At 38.4% G+C, this 26,548-nt stretch overlaps 1 protein-coding gene across 1 annotated transcript in view; it reads right to left on the bottom strand.

The window, feature by feature from the left end:
• LAMA1 (laminin subunit alpha 1) overlaps positions 1-26,548 on the bottom strand; it is a 101,604-nt gene that overhangs the window by 32,068 nt on the left and 42,988 nt on the right. Inside the window, exons 11-33 of the mRNA XM_085319357.1 lie at positions 25,767-25,907; positions 24,624-24,797; positions 23,133-23,234; positions 22,002-22,213; positions 20,883-20,994; positions 19,862-19,972; positions 19,014-19,141; positions 18,342-18,428; positions 17,879-18,090; positions 17,268-17,374; positions 16,182-16,362; positions 14,759-14,895; positions 11,864-12,100; positions 8,800-8,943; positions 8,264-8,443; positions 7,486-7,671; positions 6,520-6,647; positions 5,961-6,081; positions 5,694-5,831; positions 3,948-4,069; positions 2,585-2,671; positions 2,116-2,309; positions 1,010-1,152 (exon numbers count right to left, since the gene is read on the bottom strand). Of these exons, the coding sequence (XP_085175483.1) occupies positions 1,010-1,152; positions 2,116-2,309; positions 2,585-2,671; positions 3,948-4,069; positions 5,694-5,831; positions 5,961-6,081; positions 6,520-6,647; positions 7,486-7,671; positions 8,264-8,443; positions 8,800-8,943; positions 11,864-12,100; positions 14,759-14,895; positions 16,182-16,362; positions 17,268-17,374; positions 17,879-18,090; positions 18,342-18,428; positions 19,014-19,141; positions 19,862-19,972; positions 20,883-20,994; positions 22,002-22,213; positions 23,133-23,234; positions 24,624-24,797; positions 25,767-25,907 (3,384 nt within the window). The remainder of the gene's footprint in view (positions 1-1,009; positions 1,153-2,115; positions 2,310-2,584; positions 2,672-3,947; positions 4,070-5,693; positions 5,832-5,960; positions 6,082-6,519; positions 6,648-7,485; positions 7,672-8,263; positions 8,444-8,799; positions 8,944-11,863; positions 12,101-14,758; positions 14,896-16,181; positions 16,363-17,267; positions 17,375-17,878; positions 18,091-18,341; positions 18,429-19,013; positions 19,142-19,861; positions 19,973-20,882; positions 20,995-22,001; positions 22,214-23,132; positions 23,235-24,623; positions 24,798-25,766; positions 25,908-26,548) is intronic.

Here is a 26,548-nt window from a genome sequence, read left to right as displayed (position 1 = left end):
ACAGGGCTGTCCACAATAGGACTATGTGTAACTCTGATATGTAAATACTGTCATCATAGACCCAAGAGGTTTTGTACCATTTTTAGTACCCCTTAAACATCTCACTTCAAAGGGAGTGACACCTGACTTTGTTTTGATTTTAACAAGAAAATACATGCACTAAAGAAGAAACTTAAATTACTGTATTTTTTTCATAAAATTTGACTTTTTTATAAATAAAGTGATAAATTAGTTGCTAGATAATAATATGAATGTACATTGACTGGAATTCAGTCTTCCTCATATTTTAAATAGAAGAAAACTTAAATTCCAAATCTTTAACTTGCATAATCCAGCAACACAGGAAGGCTCAGATTATTCTTATTTTTGTTGGGATATGTTAGAATACAAAGAAGAATGTAATTTTGCTTCTATCTAAGAGTTTCTCTTGCTTTAGTTCTTGTTGAACAGACTCCTGTCAATAAACGTGCATATTTTAGTGATCACGAAGTATCTCTCTGTTTATCTCTGGCTTTGTGGAGACAGCACAAAAACTTGATCCTCAGCAACAATAAGTCAATTTCTAATATTTCAGATGGGACCACAAAATGCAGTATTTTGTACTTTATGAGGTGAGAAGAGCCTGGAAGAAAGGCAGCCTGAAAGTTCTCCCCAGTTTTTGTCCCCCCAGATGGAAGATGGAGGAAGGCACCTGCCACGGCCACATAACCGTAAGGCAAGCAAGAAAAGCAGCCTGCTGGACCCTTTCCTCCCCAGAGGGGATCAGCCTCAAGACTAAGGCCTCAGGAGATGCCCTTTTGGCAAAAAGGCCAAAAGGGAAGACAAACTGGCCTGACATTTCTACTGTTTCACTGCTGGATTATATGGATCCTTAATATTGGCCCAAAGCTACTGCAAGTAAGGGGCAACATTTTCAGAGGGCATAACCGTCTTCCCAGGGGTTGGATACAGYTCAGAATATCAAGGTGAAGCATATACATATAGTAGTATATTGGTGTGTTTGTTTTACCTTCAGATGTTTTGTGACATTCTCCAACTCTGACAATATCCCATAGGGTGCACGGACAACACCAGTGAGGTTCACTGAAAGTATTTCTTTGCCAAGATCATCCAAATTGTCTAACAAAACGCCTGTGCAGTTGTCATCACAAGCTAAAGAAATGATTTTAAGAAGAACAAATAATATTAGTTTCAAAAAGAAGCTACCAAATACTGAAATTTGTTGTAATTTACAGAGAATGTACCCTCATTTTTGTGTTAAGACTTACTGAACGTAATTTTCAGTATATACACTTGCAGTATTGCCCCCCCAACCAATTCCAAAAAGGGGCCAACTCCAAACATACCCTCCTTACTCTGGCACCCAGTCAAGTCTTACAYATCCTACCAGCTACTAAGCTGTTTGCTGTACTATAGGCTTATTGGGTCTATTTGGCATTATTGCTCTAAATCCAGGGCTGATGTTCACCCAAACTGGTTAGGAAGACAGTAAAACTAGGTTCACAGTGGTGTAATTCCCTTTATTTCTTTGGTTTGTTTCATTTACATGAAGCAAAATTTGAGTCTAAATTCCTAATTCATAGTAAAAGCAGATTATTGTACTTGATTGGTCTTTCTACCACCCTCCCACACATATCTTTAACTATTTTTCAAGTATGCTCAAATAACCAAGACGACTCCAAAGGTGACATTACAGCAATTCTCAATGCCAAATGGTAAATAACGTATGAACTTAAAATTTTCGAATAAATAAAAGTATGCTACTGACCGCGAATAAGTAAGTATTAGAATTATCTAATCCTTAAACTTATCTGTAGCACTGCATAACAGCACAACATTAAGGATTAACTGCTTGTCTGATGGCACTGCAGTTTCCTCTGCATTTACAAAATCACAGACTGGCTGAGGTTGGAAGGGACCTCTGGAGGTTATCTGTCCAACTCCTTGTCTTACAGAAATACCAAAGTTCTTAAAATTCCTTTCCTTGGCAAAATATSCATAGGAGGAGTAAGGCTTGATGTCAACAAACACACTCGAAGAATAGTCGTGTGCAAGTAARTATCACTGGAACAGACCAACACTACTGAGAAAGAAGAGAATTTCAAAGCCACCTACAGATGCACTCGTTTTCCACCAGAAGATGCCTTGGTTCACACTCCTCACAGAGGCGTCCTGTCACACCCGGCTTACAGAGGCACTGACCGGTGGCCCGGTCACAGTTAACGTGAGCAGAACCACCTGGATTGCACTGGCATGGCTGGCAGCTGCCGTTGGCAACCTGAGGGTCACCGTAATACCCCGGGGAGCACCTGTGCGAGGAGGAACAGGACACGGGCTGTCAGGGCGTCATCCCTTAGCACGTCATCAGATCAGAAGATGTTACCGTTATCTCTGAGAATCACTAGTAGATTTGTAATTATTGGTTTCTTATCAGTAACTAACAAATCACTCTAAGTTCTTCAGCACTTAATTGAATACTTATTTATGAAAATTGACTAATCTGTTCCAAGTACAAATATGGCTTACATTAATCAAAAATGTCCTTGGGGGTGGGAGATAAATGGAGTCAGCTTATCCAACTCACCTCTCACAGTACTGCCCTTCATATCCTGGGAGACAAGCATCACAGTGGTAATCGTGAACGTCTTTCAGGACACAAGTGGGACTAAAACTGGAGGAAGGATAAACAAACATTGGCTAGCATATAAATGGAAAAACATACCAAGACAGAGAACTATTTAAGAAGTATAGGTGCACATAGGGTTAATTTTGTAAGCAACAGCATCCTCTGCTCTCTCTGATRTAGAATCTGTGCTTCGAATTTATTTGTTTCTTAAAAGTTTTCTTTCTCAATGCTACTCAAACACTGTTTAGCACGATAGAGCAGCTTGCAGCCTACAATTTGAAAGGCAAGACAATTAAAAATAGATGCTCCCTAATCAAATCGAAAGAGATCTTTTATGAATCATTTAATACTGATGACTTCTCCCACCTCCCCCTCGCCAGAGCAGCTGAGCTAGCTGGCTTCCTGTTTGCCAGTGAGGACACTGTGAGCCACTGATTACTGCAGCAAGAGAGTTTGGGGGATCATCACCACCTTCAGTACATGCCTAATTTGAAGCCCACCCTGTCCATCTGAGCCATTCCTAGCTCTTTGTAGTTGTCTGCATGGCCACTGATCAGGACCCCAAAGCATATAGGAGGCAATGGATTTTCTGTAACAACAGACCCTTCTGCCAAAAATACTCCAAGTAAATCAACACACTGATTTCTATCCACTGCCCCCTCCCCCTTTTATATTTGAGAAAACTAGAGTAAAGAAAAGTAGACTGATATGCCTATATCATTTACCTAGCTAAGACTCGTCTGAGAACATTACAGTTGCCAGGCTCATGCCCAGATTCAAGTGTTCAAAAGCAAATATCAAATATGCGTTTCAAAATTCAGGAGGACAAACAGCCTGCATAGAATTTTGACTTCAAAAACAGCTGGATTGTTCCTCTACCAAACAGGTGTAAAAATTTCAAACAAGGAGTACTTGTTCTACACCTAGGACTGATCACGTGAAAAGTTCCTGCATTGACTAAAGAACAGACTGAAGTCTTGGTAAAAACAGAAGTATTGTTTTTAGAATAAATGCAATCTCCATATTTAGAATTAAAATGCCAGAGGAACTTACTCCATTATCGATAAAACCTTCTATGTGACTGAGAAACTTTTAAAAAGTGATTTGACATAGGCTGTCAGTTAATCATTTTGCTTTTAAAACCTCACAAAGTTACCACTAACCAGGAACAACTCAGAATGCAACTTTCACTTACTGAAGTTAAGTAGCTTTCAAACATCCAGAAATTAAGGAGGTGTTACTATAACTAYGTCCTGTTGCCACTGTGGGGGACACAGCACAACGCTAAAATGCACACTGGATTTTAGTAAGTTTTGGTTACCTGACAGGGTTGGCTCTGGGACAGGCACAAAGAGAGCAGTCCTTGACAGATCCAATTACTCTGCCGTAGTAGCCTGGGGCACAAGCACCGCAGTAATCACCAACTGTGTTATCTCTGCAGTCCTGATACACAAAGAGGAATTCAGACAGTTTAAAACAACAACAAACGTCAAGAGGAACTTTGTCTTCTCTCCAACAAGTAAATGCATACAGTCTTCAATAATTGTCACTAAATGTCAGTGCCCCTTGGTCAGCATTGGCCGGGTGGAGGAACCTCTCATGCGAAAATCAGCAGAATGCCAGCATATTTTGTGTCTTATACGTTTTATGTGAATGCCCTAACAGGCATGCTGACCTAATTTCTGTTCTTAACTTCCATGAAGGTTTATACATTTCTACTTCTACTAATTCAATTCAGACCAGGAAATGACTGTACAAAGAAAAACATAATAGTAACTCCCCTCCCAAAAAATGCAACCGATGGAAAATTAAACAGGATGCCTGGACCAAAAATATAAAGTTAGAGTGTTACAGCAAGTGCATGTGAGAGCTATAAACCACAGATCATCCACAGTTAAGATTCACAGACACATTCTAATTAATTGGTCAACAGTACTGATCAGTAGACAGTGCTATTAATATTAAAACACTAAATCAGCATTCTAAACATAATTTATTTTACTAGTCTCCTAAGAGAATACAAATCACTTTCTCTCTTTTACTTTAAGAGATTAATTTTTTTCAGATTTATATTCTTGGGAGTGTATATATTTTACAGGTTAGTTGAGGACAGTAAGTAGTAGCAATGCAATCTCCTACTGCACGGGAGCAGAGAAGTCAGAGGTGAAAACCATCTCTTTTGCCAATGTTACTTGGCTAGAAGTCTTTAAGTAGTAGTCTTAAAATGTGGGTCACTTGCAATGAGAAGCAGAGAGGAAGAATGACTAGTATTCACTAGTGGGAAAGAGTTACGTGTTTTGGCCTCACAGTTCTCACTCAYGAAGTTCAAACTTCAGAAGATGGTATCAGATTCATTGTTTAGGCCAAACCTGGCAGTGAAAGAATGGTTTGTAAAAGTCCGAAGGAGTGAGCAAACTTACTTTAAAAATTGAATTCAGAAGTGAATTCACTGCAAGTTGACTTTGAACTGATCAATTAAWCACTGGAAAAACAAAGCAATTGAAAAAGCTCAGGAAAAAACACTGAGCAACACCAGAGAACAGACTTAATGTGCATCATTTGGTTAGCRGAGAACGAGTTTTGCAAAGGGCAAAATTGCTTTAGTCTCTGAATGTTAAAAAAAGCCTCGCTTACAGCAACCCAGGGGATATTTTCTTCCTGTCAAGAYAAAGAATTTGACTTTGACTTAGTGTCTGTGATGTGATGCAACATACTGCTCCCTTTAATTCTCCTTTTTTTGTATGATTAAGCAGAGCTCAGCCAGACCAAGGGGGAGAACCCCAAAAGTCTCCAAAGAAAACAGATAAACTGAGCTGATAAACAAAAGTTATTTTTAAAAGAAAATTAAAATAACTACCAATTTTGAGAAGATTATGTTCAGAAGATCGGTAATTTTACTACGGGAAACACTACTCATATATTCCATTTTTCAGAGGATAGATAGAGGATAGATTATGTTTTATCCAAATAGTACAGCCATACACTTCTCTCCAAAATTCCTTCTACAAGTCACTGGCATTGTATGCTCAGGCAAAAATCAGCAAAATAATGTATAAAATGCACATACCAAGCACTTTCCAGTTTCCGGATCACAGGTTTCACTGTGGTTGTTGCACTGACATGGCATACAAGGTGCTATCAGAGCATGAGGCTCCTTTACACTGAGTTCTGTATGTTTCCCCCTATAGTATCCTGGAGCACAGCTCTATATATAAAAGGAAGGGGAAAAAACGGCTATCAACATTTAAAACATTTTTAAAAACCAAGTAACTTCTAAGTAACTTTATKATTAACTCAGTATTAGACACATGAAAAGGATTCAAGGACTCTGTACCTGACAGGAGAATCCAGCATAACCAACAGGACATCTACATTGCTCTATATGATGAGCTCTAGCTCTGCCTACATGCATCTCTTCAAATTTCACTGCAATTTCCATTGAGATGTTTGCAATTCTGCAAGGGATGAGAAAAGAGCATGAACATCTAGAGCAACCCTAGCAGCAAAACTGAGATTTAAACGTACTACATTCCAAGGATAGGGCTATAGGGCTACCATACATTCTCTCCTATGGTCTCCTTTTCCACGCAGAAACATTTCTATTGCCCATCCTGGAGAATACTGTCTCAGTTCATAAGTTTTTGTGTTTATTAATGGGCTTTTACAYCAAAGGAAGCAGCAGAGGTTTAGTGTTTTACAAAAAGAATTAAAGGGCTTCCATTAAAGATAATAAATGTTTTCTTATCAGGGGAAAAAGAGTGAGTCATAAATAGGAAATTAGAAGTTTGTCTAATTTGAGTTACATCTTTATTGCATAGCTCAGTTGAGACTATTTCTAGGTTAAATTACAGTAAATGCAATAAATAAATGCACTTAGAGACTGTTTTACCTACCTGCTTTGCTGTAATCCTTGGCCATAGGCTGCCTTGATAAGGACATAATCAATATTGCTTAGCACCGACATGAAATCAGAACGTGAGACGGGTTGGTCAGACACAGAGTTAAAATATTTCCAAGAATCCTAAGGGAACATGACACACATTCATGGAATCACAAGTGCTTAAACTCATGTATTTATTTAAAAGTAACACTCTCTTCCTCCTCCACAGAAAAGTTTCCAAAATCTTGCCCCATGCTGGAGCAAGACATAGCTTTGTATCATTCCTCCTCTCCCCTTCCCTTCCCCCATCTCTATGCCCAGTTTCTACAGAAAAGCAATCCAAGAGTGTGAGGTATGTTTTTTTTCTCTGGCTTGACCTGGGGAACCCAGATGTCCGGGGGACTAGGACTCCACAGCACTCATCTTACATTCAGTTAGAAACAGCCATAACTGTAGCCTGCCTCCTCTCAAGAGGAGACTGATACTGCTTATTCCAGACCTCACCTCCTAAGGTCCTAGGGACCAAAAGAGGTCTCTGTTACCTCCTCTGAAATTATCCCATGGGCACTACTGCAACTTACTGCTGCTGCCAGGTCAAGACTCATGACCAAAAGAATGATGTCTAGGCTGAGCACGTAACATACAGGCTACGACACTATGAGAATGGCCAAAGAGAAAAWACCTGACTGCATTTCATTTATCATTGAAATCTAAGTTTGAAGTTTCCCACAGCATCATCACCTTCAACATTTCCAAAAGAGAAAACAAAGTCAAAATGCTATTGTCCTCTATAACATGACATTCACAGACAATTTTTTCCTTACACTGTATGCATTTTAATCTAGCAATATATTTAGTCAGCCTGTTTGAAGTCAGGTATGTATTTTTTGAAGTATTTTTTTTAATACATGAGGCTTTTCTGTAAAAGGTCACAGAAAAAGGACATTGTCCCCTTTTCCGCGTCATTGTTTTWGCTTACCTCCTTCATTTCTACTTCCTTATTACTTCTTACTCCATTTTCTGGAGAAGGGATGTCTACATAGATGACGAATTTACTGGTGTGACCCCCTTTGATTAGAATCTGTGGCTCAAAATTTGAGGTTCCAAAGCCATCCAAAGCGTAAAAAGCAACAGTGTACTTCAGCTTCCCTCCATAGGCCATGAGCTGTTTRGATAAAAAAATTATTACTTTTATTTATTCCAAGGTTAGAGCTGATAGCTGAAAATATTTCAATGTCATCAGAAGACTTGAAAACCGTCAGCTCTTTGAAGAATTGGCAATAAAACATGAAAATTGACTCAAACTCAGCAGTTTTGGCATCAAGGTTAAATGCATGTTTCTAAAACACAGACACAGGTTTCTCTTCCAGGTCCTTTCAAGGCATGCCCTCAATTTTCATTTAATTCCTGAGCAGTAGATACCATGAGCTACATACTGAATACACTGTCAAGGTTGAAAGCTCTTTCAAGTTTCTAATGTAAAACTAAATACATTCCTTCTACTCCTATGCAATCTCTGAAGAGTAACATGGTAATTAAACATGGATGTTACTCATTTACGGGACAAAAAAAAAATCTCACTAGGAAAAGGTAATGTAAACATTTGTGCTTGCTATAAATAAATTCAGTCACTGAACGTTCATAATGTCATTACCTACAGTAATAGAGCTAACATAGAAAAACATTATCTAGATAAAGTGACTATTACACCATAAAGGAATGATTTATAAAACATTCCAGTTATTTAATGATCTTACCTGGTCTCCCTGAAACTGCTCTGGTAACCTCCAGTAAAATGCTTCTGTATTTAAATAATTTCTAACAATAGCAGCATCCAGTAAGACATCAGGAAATTGAGAAAATACACCTTCCACTGTTCCAGTCAGGTTACTTTGAGATACTACATGCAGAATGGACTGATCTGGAGTTAAGGTTATCTACAACACAAAGAGCAACAGATTCATCCTGTGAAACTGTTCTATCCCAGCATAATATACTGCAGACAGTTCAAGCTTCTTCGCAATAGTCAGTAGYCCATTTTAGAGTAATATATGCCCAAGCCGAGAAACTTGAAAACACTTTTGATAATTACATAAAAAGTGTATGGATTGAAACACAAGGTTTCAGAAACAAGGCTATTATTGCTTAACTGTGGCTTTCTTTTTCATTCTGCCCTAAGCCACTGCCATCTTCAGTTAGCTGACTCATAAAACATATGCAACCCTACGCACACCAGTGTGATACCATGAGCGTGACACCCAATTGTCTATGTACATTTCATCGCTTTACTTACAGGAATTCTCACGTGGTCTTCTACTTCCGAACAAAACGTGGACATCCCAAAGCAGAAGCACGGAGTACACCCCAGTGCATTGCTAGCTGACAGAGCAAAAGTTCCAGGTTTGCACTCGCTGCACTGTAGCCCAAATACGTTTTCCTAGAGGATATAAACAAAACAAAACAAAAAACACAGAAGCACACACGGATGACTTTTCTAGCCAAATGAAAGGTGGCTCTTTGGGGAAGACAAACTGACTCTATAAACTACGCTACAGGAAGTCAATTATATCAACTTTGTTTAACTAGTGCAGACATTTTTTCATTTTTATACATCACTGTTTGGTTTTTCTATTGAAACATGGAACAAATTAAATTAAACTAAAGCAAAACTCATATATTTGAATTCCTAGCTAAAATTAGCAACAATGTGGTTGTGCTAAAGACAGGAAGAAAAAATTTATCCACTCTGGAAAACAAGCTCTCAAATCCAAAGAAGCTGCTCAGCATGAACTGGAATGAGGGGACCTAGCCTCAAGTATCTATTTGTGAGCTCAGGTCCTAACTGGTAAATCCAATCTGAAAAAACATTGGAAAAAACTACAACCAGCATTGATAGGTACCTGTATCAGAAGTCTGGAGACTACAGATGTGCATATTTACAGGACTGAAGTAAGTTCTTCTCTATCATTTAGTGTTTCAAGAACAGATTCTCACCTTCTCAGAAAGATCCATACTATTAAATCTCTGTATTTAATGTTTCCATTTTTARCACTAGAATTCAGACTTCACTTCTAGCAACATACCTGAGTTATTCTTAAGCACTGCCTTTGGTTATAGTGGAGTAAACATAAATTCGAACTTGCAACATTGTCATATTAAGTATGTCATATTAAGAATATGTTAACCGTAACATAATTAATGTTGAGGTTCTCTGTTTTGTATTTATTGTTTTTCTGTCATTATAGTTTTCTGATTTCCAAAAAACAGCCTCAATAATCTGAATCAATGTGCTGTTCTCAAACCTAATAAAACCATGTGTGTATGAGTAGAAAAAACTTCTTTGTACTTCATTCTTTCCATTTGTATAATGAAGATTAGTATACAATACCTATTTCACTAGAGTTTTCTAACATTTAATTAGTTTTTTAAAATGTTTTGACATYTAGGGATGGAAGGAGCTATCTATCTCCATACAGAGAATTAAGTATTTTTCTGCCAAAACAGCATGTAGGAAATTAATGCTTTTATGTTAAGTAAAAAACTCAACCTTTTTATCAGAGATTGTCTGCTCAGAAACTTTAAGATGTTATCAATTAATGCGACTGCACTCTRAAGTGCAATACTTGCAGTACAACATTCCTAGACTCTATGAAGCAATAGTTTCCCCTGGCTTGAGGTAAAAATATTTTCTCTGCTGCTCATTGTGTCAGAATATTTTTTTCTACAACAAGCTGGTTTTCCTCTCATTTTCTATGTGTATTGAGAAAACAACTTTTTAAATAGTTAATCAAAAATAATACATATGTGTTATGGACTAACATTATTATTAGCACTATTTGCAAGGTAAAATGAGACTGCAGAGTAAAATAAGAGGGATAAATAAAACGTAAAAATTCTATCACTAAAACTGGTTCACATGGTGTTGTTCTTGGAATCAGAGATATTACATGTAGAAGAATATAGTGATGTTGAAATCATGAKCACCATTTCCATGCATTTAATGAAGTCTACAAAAATTTTGTCTCAAAACTCATGTCCTATTCAAAAAACTAAACTTGCCCTTTGTGAGGCTGACAGAGGTCTAGCATCAAAGAGGAAAAGTAAGGCAAATGCATCCTCATTCATTTCTACTTTATAGTACTAATCCATGAAAAAAAGGATTCTTGTGCACTGTAAGAATGATGTAGTTACARAAAATCACTTACTATGGAATAAGCACATGGAATTTACATTGAGCAAATGCAAACAACAGAAAGAATAAACATGTACTGGTTCTGTATATTTGAATTTGGGATTGCAGCAAGACTGCAACTGTGAAATATCCCAAATCCTGTACCAGATGAGAAAGAAACCAATCGTTGTTCTATCAGATGTACACTGGCTGTTAGCAAACTCTGCAAGAATTCAATACAGTAGTAAGAAATGAGCCTTTCTATGGCTGAGCAGACAATAGGGTGTGATCCTGACTTCTTAACACACATCCACAGTAAGTTCCATGAGTTTTATTTAACAGAGATCTGGAGTAGAGTGCAACAATCTGATGACCACAAGCTGAAAAAAAAAATACCCAGCAACTTAAAACAAAGCAGAGGAAGACAGGAGAGGCAAACTCTCAGGGTATTATAATAGCAGCTCCTAAGGAGGGAAACAACAGTGGCATGTTGGTTATTCTGATGCAATTTCTTCTGCRTACTGCTGTGGTGGGTCTGTCCAAACTGGGAACCTCAACTGGCAGTTTTCAATGTAGATCCCAGAGGGAACTTGGAGAGCTTTGAAAGTCCCTGGCCAACAATGCCAAGCAGAGAAATGACTCAGAATGGGAGCCGCCTGCTAGAGGAGCCCCAAGTTGCCAGACATGGTAGCAGGTGCAAGCAGCATCTGAAAATACTGTAGGACTACACTGACTATACTGTAAGGACTATAAAGGACTATATTGACAATGTACAGTCAAGATATGTCTGGCAATGAGAAAGCTAAGCTACATGAAATATATAAACCAGACATATTGTGCAGGAAGGGGCTACCCACTTTCATCTCTGTGCTCCATTTCTTGTTAATGGAGTCTTCAGAGGTCTGTGAAAACCAAAAAAAGCATCTAGGAAATCTGGGAAATAGAAAGAAAGAACACATCTCTCCAGCTAGGATAGAAAAGACACTTTCCTTAAAATAACTGTTTAGTACTGACACAGAAAATCCATTATGGATGATTTAGGTGTACTCAGAAATGTCTCAGAGCAGGGGTTAAGACCAGATTGCCTTGTAAGGTCTCTTTCATCCCTATGATTTCCATGATTTTTATGAAATAAGTGACCAGAACATCCCAATTCTGTCCCCAAAACTTCTGAGTATTTCAGTACCTTGCAGATACAGATGCCAGTTTCTTCTTCACAACCACAGAGTCCTTCMGCATTATCACACATCTCCACTTTGGTTCCACTCAAGTCACAGTTGCAGGCAACACAATCTGGGTAATCCCTGTAGCCTAATGCACACCTGGAACAGTCTTGTCCTCCAAACTCAGCTTTGCATGGGCACTGACCAGTCAATACATCACACTGGAGACTGGTTGAACCAATGCCACTGCAGTTGCAAGCCTTAGAGGAAAACAAGATATGTTCAAAAATAGTAGGTATTTATAAAAAAAATTGTTACAAAGGAAACAACACAGTCAATTTAGAGTGGGTAATAAAACTCAATGTTTGTCACTAATCATTATACAATGATAAAAAGCAAGGACTCCCACACAAAAATGTGATTGTTTGGTTTCTATTTAAACAAAGAAGTGAATTTCCATTAACAGTGAATTGCGAAAAGTAAGAAGCTCTGTTTATTCCCAGATCTGGGTTTCAGAACCAAATGAGTTGAAGGATCAGGTCCAGAAAAAGAAGAAAACAAAACAAAACAWACAAAAAYAGAAYATTTTATTTAAAATACTATTTATTGAGGACAGTAAATAAATCAAAATAATGTAATATAAATAYTGGGTGAAATATATAAGTAGAATAATTTTATAAAYGTAAAAGGAAGAAAAATCTTAATACTGACATTCTTTTAGGATTTTGAGTAACACTAATGAGGTCTAAATCTTGCTCAAGCTTCATTTGTTATGTGGTAAGGAACTGAGAGTCTCACTGGATCAGAAGATCTGCATGCAAAGGAGCTCAGCGCCAGAGGACCAGTGTTCCATGGCAGAGCCCATCGTTCCTTATGCAATCAGTAATATGAAGCTGTTATTGCAAATATGGGAAGTGGATGTACTTAATTTGTCATCTTTTTTTTTAGGCAGAGAGAATCTAATATTTAGTCTTATTTTCAGATCTGCGGTTACTTAAACAAGCCTTAAATAAGATTTGGTTCTGTGGTTATTTCTGAAAGTGCAGGCAGAAAAGTACATTCCATCTGTCATGTCTTGACTTCAGTTGTCTTTCCTCATCTTTCTTTGAGATGAAAAGCCTTCGCTTGCAAAGCACTCCACACAAAGGCTCACAAAATCTATTAACATTACCATGTACCTTCTAGTATTCTCCACACGTATTTGCTGCTCACCAGTAGCACTATTTGTATTAAGCAAACTTTTTCCTTTAGTAGCACAGTACTGTGCCTAATCCCATAGAGTTTTTGACCACATAGGTTTACGACTTTGGCTCCCAGGTACCTTTAAAGATCTACAGCTTGGAAGGTTAYACCCTATTTTAGAGCATCATAAAAATAGAAATGATTTGCATATATTTCAATCTTTATCTATACACGATAGGAACAAATAAGGACTATAAAGTATAATTAGCTGTGCTGAACCGCTTGACAAGATGAAGCAGGCTGTAASCAGAACACAACTGCAGTCCTGCTCAATCACAGCACCCACAAAGTGGTGTCGAGTACTGAAAAAGCTGCAAGGAAGTACGGTAACAGAGCCAGATGAAAGATCCTGCTAACACAGCCTGCGCTGCAAAGACAGACTAGCTGCGTGTCTSATACCACCTTCCCTGCTCCGTCCCTCCAGAGAGCATGTGGGAGCCTTTCGAGGGTTTGCCAGGAGGCACTGCACTAGATCTTAGCCTGCTGCATCGACCATTCAGCGTGGGTGATCTGCTGTCTGCAGATCACAGTATTGTTTGTTGCAGCAAGAATTACCTTAATACCTTAAAATCATTCCACATTAATTCCTGTGAAACTGTAATCAAGGGAAATGTTAACAACTTAGCAAAAATGGGTAGTCACATACTTAATTAAACTTGATCTCTGTGGAGATCATTGAAACTGCATTGTTGCAGTGGAATCACTCTATCAAAGGAAAACTTAAAAAGTCTTTAGCCTCCAACACGCAGGGGAAATRCGCAAGGACCAGGCACACTATATTTGCAGAACATTAGCTAAGGATGGTAGTAGCTGATAGGTGACAAAACAGTRGTTTAAAGTTTCACTGCTAAGTAAGTTCCTATAAATCACTAAGATGACAAATGTTGAAAGGGGTTTTAGGACTATTTTTTCATCCTTTCTTTAAAATATTAAAGAGAAAAAAAAAACTCAATTCCATCAAATAATGCTTATATTTGTCAAGTATTTACCATGTATAATGAMAAATATTGTCAAGCTGATTATATTTGTGGGTTCTCCATCAAAATTAATCATTATACTCATGTAGTCCTGATGCTGAGGTAGTCCTTTTTAAAATCTCAACATTTACAAATTAATGGCTGGCCCAATGCCATATCTGACAGGAATTTACTGGGTTAATCTAATTGCCTAAAATCGTTATGGCTCCTTGGATCTGGCTCAAGATCCATTCCATTTTATTCCATTCAGGAAACATGAGCCACCTTATTCCATTTTTATTTTAAATATTCAGAAAAGAAGTTGTGCAATGACTTTCAGGATATGGCTAGATTTCATTGTTCTTAAAACCATAACATCATCACTACTTGATTAGCCCAGAAACCAGGCTCCTTCCTCCCAGTTGATGCTACAGATCTGTTCCTCCATCACTGCTGAAGAAATTAGAGTTAGAAGACAACCTCCAAGTTTTAATATGATCTATGCAATCACTCCAATCAATATTTTTCAAAGACAGCTCTGTCTGAAGGCTCCTCAATAAATACTTTACAGTCTGATGATTTTTTTAAAAATGTAAGCATCTAGCTGTAACTTTGAAGCAGAGAATAAAGACAAGGTTCTCAAAACAAGAGATCAATTCTGACATTAGTATAAGACAAGTAATTTTATTAGCCATAGCTTTTCATCACAGTCCAGCATACCTTGCAGCCAAGCTCAGGATGGAGTCCCCAGTGATTTTCTTCACAGAATTCACATTTTGGYCCCTCAGTGTGAGGGGGACAAATGCATTGACCAGAATCTGCATTACAGTTGTTCTGAGTATGAGCACAGTCGCAAGCTGCAACAGAAATGGGACCTAATGATTAACACTGATTTTGCTTTTGCTACAGCGAAAAAATTCCAAGATCACTGATAGCCTTCCTTTGCTTAATTACACAATATGGTTTATCCRTTCCATTAGGAACACACTGCCAGCCCTTCTCACTGAGAAACAAATTATGAAAATCCATTATTCCTGTTTGACACAGCCTGTTTTGGTTTAAAAACTCGTGCTGCATTTTCACAGGAGAACCAGAGCCAGACAAAATTACTGTGGGGAATAGTAAATTTGTAGAAAAAAAATACAATTACAGAGGATGCAAAACTCATCAAGTGTAATAATTTTCTCGAACAGCTGAAAAGATTAATCTCAGGTATAAATAATTTTAAAGGAACTGTTTAGTGAATAATAGGAAAGGATAATAATTTTAATAATAACTGTAATATTATTGTAGGAAAGTACATATCTATTTAAGAAATACAATACCATACCTGCAAAACATATAGATTTAGAAAAGTGTTTCTATTAATTGCTTTAACAACATTTASAAAATTTCCAAGACTGAAATGGTTAAAGGTACCTAAGAGTCTTTGTTCATAGTTAATTCAGTTTTAATTCCTAAAGTACGTTCAAAAACACAATCCTGCCACAWAATCTTACTGCATATTTCATATTACTGTACTATTTGAGACTTAAAAAAAATGTTTCTGTCAGGCTGGAGAAAAGGTTGGCATTCCTCTGGCTCTAACATGTTGAAAGGGGCCYCTTATTAATATGATAAATTAAGGTTTTTGATGGCATGTGCTTTGTTCAGATTAACATTTCCCTCTATACTATGATGAAAAATCGTACACACATGGGAAAATACAGTCAATGACATATCTAATCAAAGCATAAAATAGATTTGTAAGAACTACACAGAAAAAATTAAGGTAGAAACTCTGGAACAGTAGTAGCTTTTAGCTTCTGTAATTGGGGGAAATAAGTTTATTTTCTCARAAGGAGTGAAGGGCTTTGGTTAAAAAAGAAGAGGAAGAGAGAGACTAGGGAGCTGTTTACAAAGCAATACTTCTCTTACGAAGTTTGCATGACTTGCTGTTTCATAGTTGCCACTTTTTATGAGGAACTAAACAATAAGCAATCAAAAAATGCTTTGTTCCCTAGCTTTATCAAGTATTAGGAGACCATTCTCCGCATTTTTTGGATGATTTATTAAAGCAAGTGACCTTTGCCRGAGCGCAAAATAAAATTCACTGTTGAAAGAAATCCCAGCCGGACCCTGAAATGATTGCGGATTAGCTTACGCGTGCAGCCCCCATCCTGGAGCGCGTGAAAGCCGTGAGCGCAGCGATCGCACTTTTCTCCAGCCACTCCTGGTACGCAGTGACACTGTCCCCCATCACCACAGGCCTCTGAGACTGAGCCAAGCTGACTGCAGTTGCAGGGAACGCAGCCAAGTCCAGTAAGCAGACCATAATAACCACTCTGTTGGGCAGGAAGTAAATATTTGAGCTATGTCTCATAACTCATTGAAAAAATATGAAGCACACTCTCATTTTCTGTTAGTTATTTTTCCTGGTGTCTGACCTCCATGAATACTGATTGGCTTTATGCAACTGTTGGAGAAACATCATCTCTTCACCATTCTCAGCTACATGCGAGTATATGTTTGGGTGAAAAACTCAATGCTGACATGCTCATGTGGTCCTCTAAATCTCACTACTGGGACTTTATATTGCCAGGTCCCCTCTCTCCCGAGTACCTGAGTTGCCTTTCTCCACACTTGCCCAGTTTGAGTTCATCTTCCCTGAAGAGAGGCAACCAGAATTTTACAAAGAAATCCGGATACGACCTTAGTGGTACATTAGTACTGCCTATCCCTATCAGAAACAGCTCACTTGACACATCCTCAATCACACCTGCCTCTTCTACAGCTGCACCGCATCAGCCAGATACAGGCTTCCTATGATCCAGTAGCATCCTCACATCTTCTGCCTTCTCTCCATGCCTCAGAGCAGTGGAGAAGCTTTCTTACACCCCAAGTTCATTACCTGGCATTTTGTACTGCTGAAAATCGTTTCCTTTCTTTTCCAAAAGCCCTCAAGCACCTGTGACCTAACCGTCCATCATGAATTTCATGTTTTGTGCCAAAGCCATAAGCGACAATATCAAACAGACTAATCAAAAGCCTCTGGTTTCCTATGGAGTGATCAGGAGTTTAAATTCCCAGAGAATTTTGAGRAGCAGGGAATAAACTTTATGCACTAAGCATTCATGCAGACAGAGCTTTCCCTTTGTGTCTCTTCACATTGATGTCACTATTTGCAGCTAAATGGGTAGAGCAAGATACAAGAAAATTCAGATGTCAGGAACAGCTAAATATTGCTTACCAAGCACTTATCGCATCTTTGTCCGATCACATTTGACTTGCACTGACAGAAGCCGGTCTCATGATGACAGATACTGGAAAGGGAACCATTCACGTGGCACTCACAGGCTTATGTTTAGAACAAAGAAACAAAAACAAAATAATTCCCTTAACATCTATCTATATGCATTTATTATTATACAAGACTGTAAAATTCGGAATACAGTGTATGTTTCACCTGTTTATAACCCAAAGATGTCAATACACCACATTAATAACAGTACTACGCATTTGGGCCAATAGAAAGAAAAAGAAAAGCAACTCTGAAGAGACACATTTGAGTAATTCATTTCTAGCACTATAAGCAACACTGAAGTAGGAAAAATCTGCAATAGCTGACTGAAGGGAGAGTATTAAGCAAGTCAATAAGCGTAGGAATAGGAGAAGTTAGATCCCAACATAATACCTTCTCTTCTCACACTAATTCAACCCACTAGTTTTCTACCTGCACTTGTCAACTCACAAGTTGAACTAGAAGGTTAACTCTTTCAAAAAAGGCACATATCCACTCAACTACAAGCACACCACATTTTTCTGCTCTTTAAAATACCAGAGTTAATAACAGTAGCTTACCACGACAGCTTTTCTCAATCACTGCATCTCCATAATACCCATCAGCACACCTTTCACAGTGGTGACCACCTGTGTTCCCCACACACTTCAGGCACTGTCCGGTGACAGCATCACAGTGGCCATCCTCTTCAGGGTCTACATTGCCGTTGCATTCACAGGGAACACACGACTGCCCAGGCACCAGTGGATTCCCGTAGTAACCATTAGCACATCTGCACAAGAGATTGAAAACTTTACCAGTTGGAAAGAAGACATACCAGATGCTCTCCCCACCCAAGACAGCATTTCCTAATCAATCTTCTTCTCGAAAGAGGCTTTGTATTAGAAGCAAAGACAAAATGGTAAGGAAAGATAAATTAGGAACGTTCTGTACATGTGGTACAAGCAATTCAAGGAAGGTAGGATGAGGTATAGTTAGTAATGACAATGAGATCAACATTTTACCCAAAACTAGTGTACATACCTTTCACACTGAGAACCAGTATAGCCTGAAAGACATTTGTCACAGACAATTTCACCTYCTTCACTCAGCAGGCAAGTAGGACTGAAACTATTAACAACATTTTGGACAGTCAATACCAATACACAGAATTAGAGACTTCCACAAACATCCAAAACCCACCTTTCAAGTCTGTATTTTTATAACCATGTAATTGCAAATTTTCCTAGATTAACATCAATGCTTTAAACATTACRTGTCAAAACAGAATTATCATTTTTAGAAACTCTTCTCAGGTTTTGCCTTTTAAAAGAAAAGATTTTGAAAATTCCTTAAAATGAAGTTCTCTTTCTAGAAAATCTGTCAGAACTCTATCCTTAGCTCTTCTTTTCCACATACAATCCATCTTTTCATTTTTTTCTGAAATAACATGAAAGAGAACTGTGATTTTGCCACCAAGTTTAAGGACGGGTCTAAATATTACTTTCACCCTTCGTGTACAAATTGCACCAGTTCACTCAGCCTCTTCGATTAATATATATATTTTTATATCTGGCAAAACAACGTTTCTATGAACAAGCTCAAACGATGAGGGAGAAGAAAAGTTCTACTCTCTCTGCTTTAKATTTTGACGGACTTTTCTTTCCCCCACATTGTGATTTTGCTGAAGATGCAGAAGAAGCACAAGCAGCTTACTTGTTTGTAGCAGAGCTCAGAGGACAGGCACAGGGCCGGCAGTCCTCAGGAGTTCCYTGGGATGGATGTCCATAGAAGCCAGGCAAGCACTGATCGCAGAAAGGTCCTGTCGTGTTGTGCTGACAAGCCTGGGAGACATAGAAAAAAAATCTTYTCGTATTTACTCTTGATGGTTTTTCAGACACTGAGGGATCTCTGTAGGGAGTCTACATGCAGTACAGCATTAGGGTTCAAGGAGAGGGCATGAAGAACRGAGAAGAACTTTGAAGATCAGCAGGGTTTATCTGAATTATAACAACAATTTCTAATTATTTCCCTCCAAAATTTTAGAGGGTATTTACACATTTGCAGTAATAGACTTCTTACATGTTTCTCACTGGTGTTCAGCCACTCTATTTCTGTGACCTTTAAATTTTAAAAGAAAAGAGAGCTGAGAGCAAAATTCTGTCTTCAGAAAAGAAGGTATAATYTCCACTGATGTCAGTCAGAGGAGATGCATATGTATCTGAAAACAGATCTTCACCTAAAATGCTGCTTAATTTTGTTCATTCCAAGAAAAGATTTTTAATGACTTATATAAGCAAAGTTGAGATTTTTATTAGCCAGTATATACTGATATTTTTATATTAGTTCTGATTATTCCCCCCCTTCAAATGGTAAACTAAAACAAATTCTCTAGTAGAAAATACTTTAAGGGTGCCCATTGAAATACACTGAAGTAAAGAAAAAAGTAAAGAAAAAGCTCTATACTCATAGCTTGAAATCTGCACACATTGTCTCCCATAGCCAAAATCCTCCTAGTTCTTAAACAAATGCTTAAAACWCAAACACTTTGAAGGATGACTTACAAAGCAAACACCATGAATATCACATTCACTTGCATGCCCATTGCATTTGCAGGGTTGACAAATACCCCCAAAGAGTATTCCATCCACACGGTAGTACCCAGGGAGACAGGACTGAAAGGAAAATGGGGGAGAAAACAGAAGCATTACATATGTTAAAAGTACAYATCAAATCATATTCAGACAGCCCACTTCTGACCACCCACAAACTGACTCGGTCACATTCTGGCAACTGAACGCTCTTTCAACTCCATTGATGTCACTGCAACTCTTTTCTGGTGATGGTTTTTTACTTGCACGGGGTAAAGAGGTTAAGAGCTAACTCCGTGAAACTTTGATTCAACCCTTTGTCCTCTGGCGGCACATAAGTTTCACGCAGTTCAACATGTGAAGTTCYTTATTATGAGACAATAAAAAGCAGATGTTCTAGCTCCTCTGCAGAATCATTAATGATGCTATGGCACAAAGCTTCACACTGAAATTATTTGTCAAAACAATTCCTGCTATTCTGCAGATGGTGCTCTGCCTCCATAATCGCCTATTCACAGATACAAAAGATATATCTTATATATCTTGTGATGTGACCTTGCGCATCACATTTGACCCTCACAGGATCTGCCAAGACTAGTATTCCTCCCTGCTAAGGTCCCTAGTTGCTTCCACAACCTAATAATACAAAACAGAAATATGTTGTGCAAAATTTGGATCCAGGAAGCTATTAATGAGTAAAGTAAACTCAGAACAGCCTAACAGAGCTTTTACAGCTGTTCCCTCTGCAACACTGACGCTCTGAAGTGTATCATCATCTTTTAGTGCTACCAAATAGAATTCAGAAAGCAAGTTTAAGATCTCATTAAGTGTATGTAGAAGAAAATATCTACTGCACTGTGTGCAATATAGTACACATTATTTCACCACTGGAAATATATTTTTATAGCAATGTAATTAAAGGTATCTTGCCTTTAATATCTTGATCCTTTCAAAAAGGATCATTTTGYGTACACACAACACAAGGAGAGGTTACCTCACAGGATATTCCTGTGTAGCCTTGAGGACATTCACAGAATTCCACATCTGGTGCTGAAGAAAGGTCTATAACATTTGCACTTGCAGTATCCAGGGTCACAGAGTCCAGCCTAGGATCAAACAGGAAAACAGCTGTTTCCCCAAAGCTGATTTTAAACACGATAACTTGCTTCTAGGAGAGTTAATACTGCTCTCTGGTGGTGACAGCTGAGGAACAGGCACAAATCTCAGCTATAAAAAGACTCTGATCACAGTGTTAGTTATCACTGTGTTTGTGTTTCTGAGCTGGAAGTAGATTTGTCCTCACCATGCTGTTATTATGATAAGTCCCATTGACTCTGTGCCTTCCCACGTGGACAGGTGTAATCAAGAACTTCCCTTTCTGTCATGGTATCAGAGGAGCAGTGGTGGGACAGCCTTCTACTGCAGTCCCAAAATAAAATAGCTTTACTGGACCATGTCTAAAACAGACACATATTACAGGTAGGTGCGTAGTCAGAAACACCACCAGGTCCTTGCTAGCAGGTACACACAAGGCAGTAAGGCCTTATTCCTGTATACTTTGAGAACAAGATAGAGATCCGTAAGGATTGCTACAGAGAATGCTAATTCAGATTTGAAACTAAGGTACGACCAGTTAATTAATTAAATAATCCAGCCAAGTTTTCCTATTAAGTGCTCCCTTAGAGATGAGCTTCAGGAACATCTGCAGACAGACATTAAAAGAAAATACWGCCAATGTCTTTACTAGCAGGTTTTCAATAGTCAGTGATGGATTAACTTGCCACACACTAAAACAAGCATACTATTGAGAGTTTAGGAGCTATTTCCCTCCAACAAAGCTGTCATTGTAATGAGGCTTTTAGGCAGTATTCCTTTAAAGCGGAAAACAATGATTCTGCTATCAGATATCTTTAAAACAACAAAATGCCTTTTTCTACACATTCCATTTGGAATTAGGGGTACAAGACCCATCTTGAGAAAATTCAGTCAAATAAGTTTTTCTTCTAGAAATTATTAACTTAAAACTTTAAGACTAYTGCCACTATGACTGGCATTTCCTGTCACAAAAATAATAGAAATATTTAGATAAATTTGAGTATTTTCTCTCTCATACCTGTACACAGCTTTTTTGGCAATATTGTAGTTAGYCCTGATCAGAAGATGGGTTACATTTACTAGAACAGTCATCAACCTTTCCCTGTCCACYGCTTTTTTTGTATTGAAGTCTATGAAATTCTCCGATACAAATCTCACAGAGTTAGAATACTCCTCATACGGCTGCAAGGACAAGCCTGCTGCTCTCGTACTCAAAACCTGCCCATTGCCCTGAAATTGAAAGACAGAGAAAATATTTTCTGTATTTGCATGCAGACTTTGCTTATCAATTAAATTTACTCTCAGTTAACCTCATATAGGTAATTATATTATATGCACACTGTGTAGCTTTCTACTCACTCCAACAAAGAATGAACATTGCTGCTTTTAAATTTCATATTAAGTGTGAGGTGACTGTGGCCTACYTTACGCTTGACCTAACAGACTGCCTTGGCCTGGGACCTGGAGAAATGATATATACCCAGATAACATAGAAAAGAGGCAACCAAACTGGATTTCTTGCACGAGGAAAAGAATAAATAAAAGGGCTGCACTTTCCACAGCTTCAGGAAGACTAAAATCTTCTAGAAAAAGAATTAAACTACATTAAAAAAAAAAATCAAGCTCCTCCATGAAATAGAATCTCTTCTCTGTCTTATTTAATTTGCTACCTATTACTATTACAAAATAATGCTTTTTAGAGGGTGCCTGGATTTCATATAGAGATATATTTTAGCTGTAAAATAAATTATACTAGAAAAGAAAGTAAACAGCAAGAATATTCATCTGCTTCATAAATATAAACCATTGCAATTTATTGTAGTTTCTTTTGTAAATAGAGCTTTGTTCATTTAGTAATTACCACCTCAGCTGTTTTCACAAAGGTTAATTTGTAGATATTTATTATATAAAGTTAGTATTGCATACCTACAATTTCAGAGAAATGAATCAGAAAACCAGAGAGTCGAATAATAAGAAAAATCTTTGTAGTGATTTTTAGGATGGGATTTAAACTTGAGAAAGATATTAATACAGAAATAYTCTTTTTCTTTTCCATTTCAGCCTATTAGATTCCCAATAATATCTGAGTAGTAACCGGTTGCCCCTCCCTCCAAAAAAAATCAAAACAAAGCAAAACAAAAAAATCCACCTGAATGATGACATCCACGCTAGATACTATATCACTGTCGACGCTCTCCATTGGAATGTCATAAGATACCGTATACTTCAAATCTCCACCAAAAGCTGTCAGCTGGAATTATAAAAATCAAAGCCTCACTAGCAAAGCAACCCGCAATCCAGGCAAAGAAGAGACACAGGATAGTACCGTGTGTTTGCAGCAAACTAAAGGAGTGCATAGGCCAACAAACACCACTTTCCACAGCAAGTTTAACGTGCTGTATGTACTAGCACTGGGACAAGCGCTGGCTTGTTGCTGCGCAGGTGGGGAACGCGAGCTGAAGGCTCTGCAGATGATTCAGACAAGTGCCCTCATTCAGCACAACACCCACAGGACTTTCAACAAACAGCCCAGGTTGATGCTGTTTGGCCGTTCTGGCCAAGGGCTACAGCACGTTGGAGTTATTCATGTTCTATATTCCACCTTTGGCGCTCCTGAGCCCCAAATCTGCTGCCGACTACTACAAAGTAAATTTAAGAGCAGTATCAACAGTATCAACCTATATTTAACGGATAGGAGATCAGAACCTGAGCGCCTGTTGCCCGGTGCAAAACTACTCCTTCAAGTTACGTTTTGAGACTTGTGCCCATTTACACCATCACTGTATTAAGGAGCAGGGCTGGAGCGGGCAAAGGTACTCGACTGAGAAAGAGTTAAAGAAGTGAGRTGGCAAGTAGGCAAAAAGCTGAGAGACACAGAGCTTTAGATAATAAACAGGGCAAAAATTAACTCTAGTTGATTGGTAACCGATAGAACTGAAATGGGAGAGGGGCAAAAAGTAGGCACAGGGAAGTTAACGGTTCTGTCTATTTTATTGGACAAGGTGTGAAGGATACAAGCTTGGGCATAGGTGCCAAAAATATGGGGAATGCAAACACAAAAGTAAATAAAAGCCAGGAGGAAGTGAGAGAAACTATACTTTGTCATGGAAGATGGGCAGAGAGGAAAATAGGGAGGTGAGTGAGCTCAAAGAGCAAGTGGAGGGAAAAGGGGGAACTGGGCCAGGAACGCTATGGTTTGAAGAGCAGAGAGAGATTGAAAAGCCAATTAATATTGAGAAGAAGCCTGTTAATAATGGGTTTTATCTTTAATTTGTAATTATAGAAGTATGAGATATTCCCACCATACTCAAATTTGAGTTATTTTCCATAAGCTCACCAAAGAACAGACACAGGTTGTGTGGAATGACAAATAGAAACTCCAAGGGTTTAAATGCACAGTAAACATTAAACTGAAAGACAATGACTTATGCCATACAGGAAAGATAGAAGAATAAAATTTTAGGGGCACAGAGGAGAATTTATGGTATACTAGTTTCTCAGTAATGAAACATTCTGGAAAGCAGAGAGACTGTATGTCAACCGTTTATGTACAAGGACATTTTTAGAGCAATAAAATATGATTAAAATAAGGAATTTTCACTCTTTGAACAGTTTTCACTCTTTCTAACCAAGAACTTACTTTATTTCCCAGATATGGCTCAGGTGCTGACCAGTAATAGGTGTGTTTCAGTACTTTCACAGCCTCAGTGTTGTTGATACTTATTTGATGGGGTCCATCAAACTGGCTTCGCTGAGGCTGCACGCTCTTTGTGCTATACAGATCAGTAACCAGCCACCCAGTCATATCTGATGCCTGCAAAAAAGACAGGTTACATTAATAGGAGCCAGGCTTAGAGTTGCTGAGAAAGCAGTCACTAAACTTAYGCCTTCCCTAAATACTCATTCAAATTAACAAACCTATAGCACCTTCTTTAACCCAATCTGACATCCAATACATACAAATAGTCTCCACTTCATTCTAATCAGACTAGGATTGTTTCTACCTCCCTATTAAACAGGTAAGTCTGTTCTTATCCTCTCAATAAAATTAACTCTATACCTACATAATATAATTCCCTGAAATAGAATTACAGAACATCAACAGCTTTGAGGCCTGTCATCTCCATGTATAGACAAAGCTGAATCAGAGGAAAGTTAAATACACAATCCTAGAAGAAGGAGCAGAAAAAAATAGTTTCATTCTCATCATTGACACAATTTTATACAAGCACCTTAGAATTTCAGTCTATTTAAGGTGTTTTCTTCTCCYTCTATCGGTACACAAAACAGGGGACTAACGTATGACTAGAATTTGAAAAAAAATAGTGTCCCAAAACTTCCCTACTCAATAAATCTGTGTTCAGAAGATGGTGGTATTTATAATCCTTCTGTCTCCCAAGAGAGTGTTGGAAGTATCGCTAGAGGTCACACCATCCCTGCCCAATAGGTATGTCCAAGGGAGTGGGTTTTGGTTCCTCTCTTCAACATGTGAAGAAACTTCAACAGCACAAGGTCAGAAAAAACGCACTTTTACAAGGCATTATCACAGACTGCACTAGCCAATGCTGCTAGGAGCACTGCAACACAAYGGGGACAAAGCTTGCACTGGGGTGACATGCTGGTTGTCTCAGAGCTGTCCACTGACACTGCAAATCCATTCCTCTGCGAGAAGACACATGCCCGAAATTGGAGTTAACTTGGGCGCATGTCAAAAGAGATATACAGCATGTTTTGCAGCTGCCTAAGGAAAGAATATTAGGTCATGGCCATAACATATAAATACCTGACTGATGGGCCATGTTAGGCTGTCACAGACATCAGAAACCCCAAAGCAGAAACATTCTGTGCAGCCTTGAGGATTTCTTTCTTGCAAATTGTAGAATCCCAGTTTACAGAGGTCACAGTTTTCACCTTCTACATTTTCCTGTGAACGGTACATAACATTTGTTTCACATCAGCATTATTATGGTAACAAATACAGTGGATTAGATTGGATTTAGGCATAACAGCATTCAGAAGGATATRAAAGAAAACAGATTTCAGCACAGCAGGCTTACTGAATAAGACTCAGTGAGCTTAAAACTAAAACTGATTGGAAAAATTCATCAGATTTTGCCTGTTCATCAAAATCTAAACATGCCATCTAAAGGCTCAAATACAATGCAATTCTGGCACACAGGAAGGTTTTGCAAAACTTCTGCTACTTTGYCAGTCTGATTCTCTAGTAGCTTGAATTTCTAGGCTGCTTTGGGGAAAAGTTCCCATGTTTACAGAATCCAGACGGTCCAGAATAGCCTACCTTGATGGCCAGGCTCCTGGAGCTACCATAACAGCCAGTTTTAAGACAACATCCTCAACTATCTATTACAACTTGCACTGTGATCAGCCCACTGCTACTGCCACTTCTTCCTACAGGAACATCAGGTACATGTATGCTAGCTGGCAGCTCTTTCTCCTAACTTGCTCTGGCTAAGGTCTAGAAATTCCTGCTCTGAAAGTAGAGGGGCTCCACCTCTGTCACCTCCTAGCACTGCCTAATGCCTCCTCACCGTACAAACTGGGTAG

Source organism: Rhea americana, unplaced genomic scaffold, assembly GCF_003343005.1.
Source record: "Rhea americana isolate MKP2758 unplaced genomic scaffold, rheAme1 scaffold_58, whole genome shotgun sequence".
In the NCBI taxonomy this organism is placed as follows: domain Eukaryota; kingdom Metazoa; phylum Chordata; class Aves; order Rheiformes; family Rheidae; genus Rhea; species Rhea americana.
This window is presented reverse-complemented; position numbering and strand designations above follow the sequence as displayed.